The 6,270-nt window shown below is 34.5% G+C and overlaps 1 protein-coding gene across 1 annotated transcript in view; it reads left to right on the top strand.

The window, feature by feature from the left end:
- Positions 1-2,214, top strand: part of LOC311607358 (uncharacterized protein) — a gene marked incomplete at both ends in the record, with an annotated part of 24,771 nt that extends 22,557 nt beyond the window's left edge. The window contains 1 exon segment of the mRNA XM_084799010.1: positions 1,274-2,214. Coding sequence (XP_084655136.1) covers positions 1,274-2,214 — 941 coding nt within the window.
- Positions 2,215-6,270: the final 4,056 nt, after the last annotated feature.

The following is a 6,270-nucleotide window of genomic DNA, read 5'->3' as shown; positions in this document are numbered from 1 at the left end:
CAAATTGAAGAATTGTATCTTAAAGTAAAATCCTAGTTTTTCCAGTTATAATTGCATTTGCATTATATCATAAAATACTTTGATATGCAGTTTTTCCTGTTATTAAAAGTCTGTTTGTGAAGTCACACATTCCTGTTGAAGTCAAGCAAAAACAATAGAAAGGGAACCCAAATTGATTAGAGTAAAATCCACTTATTATTCATTATATCTTTTCTAATTATTTATACTTATTACACAAATGAAGTTATTATTGTTGAAACATTTTAAATTATAAAATTCTATATAATAAATGTTTCAATATAAAAATATCAGAATTCAACAGATATCATTAACAATTAAATAACAAAATATGAAATAACTTCTTTATAGAATTTATTTCAACAGTAAAAAGGGAAATAATGAAAATTGACAAGCATTTGACCTGTTTGGATTTTGGCTTTAATCATGTATACTTTCAGGAATAGATTCTGATCATGTGAATCTTCTGATAGTTTGGAGGTTTTCTGCATTAAAAATGAAATGGATGAGTAAGTTAAGGCATAAATGTAAATATTTCTAAAATATAGAAAATATGTGTCCTGCTGTAAATAATCTATTGCCAAAATATAATTCACTATTCAATTATTATAATTTTATTAACAAAATATCAGACACATTTGAGACATGGTTAAAAAAGAATGTTCTTTGAAGCCATTATTCCATGTTTTTAGGCAGTTTTGATAAGTAGTAAAAGTTATTGACTCAAACCACCTTAATGTACTCACTAAATATCAAATATAAAATAATCATTTTTATTTCAGTTGGAGTGAGGTAATACTTCCTCATAGTAGTTATAGTAATAAGACAAACTTCAGTTATTTATCATAGATAAATCTTTAGTATGCAATCTTTAAGTGATTACATGATTATTAGATTATATGGACACATTCATGGCCTGGACAAAATAAAGATGGCACATGTATTTTCAGGATGAATGGAAACTGCAAATGATAAACTATATAGCTATTATGAAAGTGAATCTTCATTGTTTACATGGCTTTATTTTCAATGTTCTGACATCAACTTTTTGCTGAGTCCTGAGTTTAATCATTTTCCATTTCTTTATGCAATTTATACATATTCCTTATTTCAGAAAAGCAAAAGTTATTTTATAAAATTATTAATTTATTTAATTTAATAATTAGACTAATTAATAAACCATGACTAATACAATGCTTAGATGGCAATGATGGAAATCTAATAAGTTCTTATTGTTTCTTCAAGAGGAGTTAATATCGAACCACTCAAATGGGCCAACAAAATGCAACGATGCCAACAGAGTTCCTCCTGATGGGAGTTACACAGAGAAATGAGCTGAAACTCCCTCTGTTTGCAGTCTTCCTAACCATCTACATGATCACGGTGGTAGGAAACCTGGGCATGATCATTTTAACCAAGCTGGACTCTCGCCTACACACCCCTATGTACTTTTTTATCAGACACCTGGCTTTCATTGATCTTGGAAATTCCACCACCATCTGCCCCAAGATGCTAGTGAATTTTGTTGCAGATCAAAACACCATAACCTACTATGCTTGTGCCACACAGATGGCATGTTTTATTCTGTTTATAGTCAGTGAACTTTCTATCTTGTCCGCCATGGCCTATGACCGCTATGTGGCCATCGGCAACCCTCTGCTCTACAGTGCAATCATGTCTCAGAGACGCTGTCAAGTGCTCGTTGGCATTCCATACCTCTACAGTACCTTCCAGGCTCTTCTGTTCCCTATTAAATATTTTACATTGACCTTCTGTGGGGCTAATATCATAAGCCATTTCTATTGTGACGTTGTCCCTTTGCTGCCTTTGATCTGTTCACATGTACAAGAGACAGAATTGTTGACTATATTGTTTTCAGCCTTTAATTTAATCTCTTCTCTTCTTGTAGTTCTTTTGTCCTACATGCTGATTTTGTTAACCATATGTCGAATGAGTTCTGCAGAAGGCAGGAAAAAAGCTTTCTCCACTTGCGGCTCCCATCTGGCCGTGGTGGTGGTGTTCTATGGATCTCTACTCTTTATGTATGTGCAGCCTAAATCATCTCACTCGTTTGAAACTGACAAATTGGCATCTGTGTTTTATACTTTAGTGATCCCCATGCTTAACCCTTTGATTTACAGTTTGAGGAACAAAGAGGTGAAAAATGCTTTTCATAGAGTCTTTAAGAATCTATGAAGACTTTGTATTATTCAGTATTAAATAATCTTATATAATAATCTTTGATAACTGTAGCTGTTGCATGATAGTTCCAAAATAGCTTCATATTTTGATGCCATGAAAGTTTATTATTGTTTATATTGACAGACATTATTTCACTTACATGTATTCAAGTTCCCCTTATACTTTAAATCTTAGTTAAATATTGCATTTTTACCATCATTCATTGCTTTAGAAGAACTGTTTCATTTAATGATATACAAGCTTATGTTTTACAAAAGCTAAAAAATTGTAAATAGTTTTATCAACAACCTGTGTTTTCTTTACCAGTTATTTGGAGCATACACCTATAGTCACTGTTTTTTGTAGTATTAATAAATAAAACATGATGACAAGAGTCTCTTTAAGATAACATGTTTCATTATTATATTTTATTTATTATAATGTTTCTATTTTAATTGTAAGCCCCATATTATTGTAAGAATTTTCTTTTTTAAATATATTGTGTTAATTTATTCATATTACATCTCAATTGTTATCCCATCCCTTGTATCCTCCTATTCCTCCCTCCCTCCCATTTTCCCCTTACTCCCCTCCCCTATGACTGTGACTGAGGGGGCCATCCTCCCCCTGTATATGCTCATAGGGTATCAAGTCTCTTCTTGGTAGCCTGCTATCCTTCCTCGAAGTGCCACCAGGCCTCCTCATCCAGGGCATGTGATGAAATATGGGGCACCAGAGTTGGTGTGAAAGTCAGACCCCACTCTCCACTATGAAGAATGTCCTGTCCATTGGCTAGATCTGGGTAGGTGTTTATAGTTTACAGCACATATTGTCCTTGGCTGGTGCCATAGTCTGAGCAGGACCCCTGGGCCAGATCCACCCATCATAATGTTCTTAGGTTTCTAGGACCCCCTGGATCCTTCTATTTCCCCATTCTCTCATGCTTCTCTGACCTAGAGTCCCAATAGTATGTCCTCCCCTCTGTCCCACTTTCCTGGTAAGTGAAGACTTTCATGGGACATGCCTCTTGGGCTAGTGTCCAGATATAAGTGAGTATATACCATGTGAGTCTTTCTGCTTCTGGGTTAACTCACTCATTATGATCATTTCTAGTTCAATCCACTTGTGCACAAATTTTGGAAATTCCTTGTTTTTAATAGCTGAGTAGTATTCCATAGTGTAAATGTACCACAGTTTCTTTATCCATTCTTCTACTGAGGGACACTTAGATTGTCTCCATGTTCTGGTTATTATGAATAAGGCTGCTATGAACATGATAGAGCAAATGTTCTTGTTGTGTGCTGGAGCATCTTATAGGTGTATTCCAAGGAGTGGAATAGCTGGGTCTTGAACCCAATTGAGAAATGGGGCTCAGAACTACACAGAATTCTCAACAGAGTAATATCAAATGGCTGAGAAACACTTAAAGAAATGCTCAACCTCCTTAGTCATCAGGGAAATACAAATCAAAACAACTCTGAGATTCCATCTTACACCCATCAGAGGGGCTAAGATCAAAAATTCAAGCGACACCACATCCTGGTGAGGATGTGGAGAGAGAGGAACACGTCTTCATTGTTGGTGGGAATGCAAACTAGTACAGCCACTTTGGAAATCTATCTGGCGCTATCTCAAAAAACTGGGAACAAGAATTTTCTTGTTTGACTTTATGTATTTAAGAGTATGCATAAATGTATGAGTATCTTCTTCAAGATTACTTAATTTTAACATTATTGATTATTTTTGATAGATATACTCTTCTGAATGGTAGAAATAGGACCTGAAGCTTTACAGTATTTCCTGCTATTGCAATTGAATTCAAGGAATCTGGCTTCTCAAAATATTTGAAATACAACTGTGTTGTTTTGCCTTAATATCTTATTAACTATTTTTAATTTGCTTTAATTTATATATATATACACAATGAAATACGATCAAACAGACCACCCCTTTCCCACCAACTGCGCCTGAGGAGCCCTGTTAACATGCTCTCCAAACTTCTGGTTTTCTTCCTTAACTAACTTTTATTTAATAACCCTTATTCAATCTTGTTTGAAATCTCTAATAGATTTTAATCTCTTCTACTGTATTTAACATATTTTGTAAATCATGGTATATTCAGAAATTAAATGTCAAAATATTATCTTTTCCCCCAGATGAATATATTCCAAATGCTATATATTCTTCCAGATGTTAAATATCACTCAAGTGATAGCACATGAAACGGCATCTGTAACTCTAGCTTTTATAAGTTTGTATTTAATAATAATCCAATTGTTCATATCTAAAGAGCATTTATACCAGTCACTTATATTGTTAGCTTTGTTGATGTTTCTTCCATTGCCTTTTCAGTTTCAAGTCTGAATAGCTTGAACATGATTTCTCAACTCCTCGAGGGAAAACACCTATTTATCATTTATCTCAGAGAACACTGTTCACCAATACAAATTTTAATTTAGGTGTATGATTCTAACTATCAATCAATGTGGTTTTTGGCCAAACTATACTCTGATTCTGTTTTCATAGTACACTGCCTGACTGTCTGGTATTGATGTATTTCTAACCCATGTTGTCATTCTTTTGACAATGAAAAATTAGCTCCTGTGTTTTATATTGTTATATTCATATTGGGACTTAGGATTTACAACTTCAGAAAATTACATGACACATGCTATAAAATGTTAACTATTATGATGTATTGTTATTTGATGAAGTTGTGTTTAATGTGACTGGCAGCATTAAACATGTTCTGAATATTTCTTGGAGAAGTAGTAAGCATGAAGTAGTTCCACACAGTCTTACATACAGTCTTAAACCTGCCACTTACCTACTCGGGATAAAACACATCAATGAATGAGGGAAAAAGCATATGCTTTTCTTCAGTAATAATATTTTACTTGTACACTGACACCATTCAGTTAGTTGAGTGTATTTAATTTTTATTGATAAATCAAAAAAAGAGTTTGGGAAGCGAACATGGAGAGTAGAGAAAAGAGTATGTCATGAGGGCTGAGTTACAAAATCTTGTGTAGGCATCAAACATTGCTTTAAATTTGAAGCAACTAGTCATGTTTGACATCTGAGAATATTTTGTGTCTATGTCAACTTTCACATATTTGGCTGTTGCTTGAACCCAGGTCCTGGACCCTTGGGGGTAGGGGTGAGCTGGCACAGAGTCAAGGACACAGACTCCAGGAGTCAGGCAAATGGCAAAACAGACACTTTTATTCCAGGAAGGAGATGCCCCTTTGTACTCCTCACCCAGTGTCCCGTTTGCTCCTGGACTGTGCTGCAGCTGTGGTTCTTCCTCATTGACTTGCGTCTCTTCCCAGATACTATGTACTCAGTGTCTGGGAATGCCCAGGCAGTTCTCATGCCTGCTCTGTGTGGACAGCCCAGACATGCATGTGTGTTATCTAGCAACAGGTTTTGTTTGTACTCAATGGCAGGCCTTGTTCCTCCTACATTAGGATGATATATTTCACAGTTATACTTTGTGATCCCTGCTACTGAAATACTTTATTATATGAAGTAATTAGTTATGAATATGTTTGCATAAAGATATCAGCAAAATTGTGAACATATTCTCCTTGGAATTATTTATGTTTTATTTAGTTGATCATTCCACCTATATACAATATAATTAGCAGGGCTGTATATTTTTCTAATCATCATATTATAATTATTTAAGGGTAGTAACATATGCCATCATGGATAGCAACAATTCTTTGATAGTGATGAGCACCTAAAAGCACAAAGCGATGCCAGGAAAGAGATGGTTTTATCTTAAATATAATTTTGGTTCACTTACAAATGAAGAGAAAATAGCTACAACTAAAGAGAAGCTGAGAATAAAGTAATGCATATAATGAACTTCTATCATACTGTGATGGTACCTTACATGGTGCCCTGGTTCCCCCAGGCCAACAACACTGACAGCTTACTAAATATTTTTTTTGGAACAACATATTCATAATCGTCTATGTAATAACAACCCCATTAAAAAACTCCACTTATGGGAATAAACATTGTTTTGCATTAATGCCTCAACAGGTGACTCTGTTACTTAGT

Source organism: Acomys minous (assembly GCF_964271855.1).
Source record: "Acomys minous genome assembly, chromosome: 10".
Classification (NCBI taxonomy): domain Eukaryota; kingdom Metazoa; phylum Chordata; class Mammalia; order Rodentia; family Muridae; genus Acomys; species Acomys minous.
Note: the sequence above shows the minus strand (reverse complement) of the source record. Positions and strands in the feature narration are given on the sequence as shown.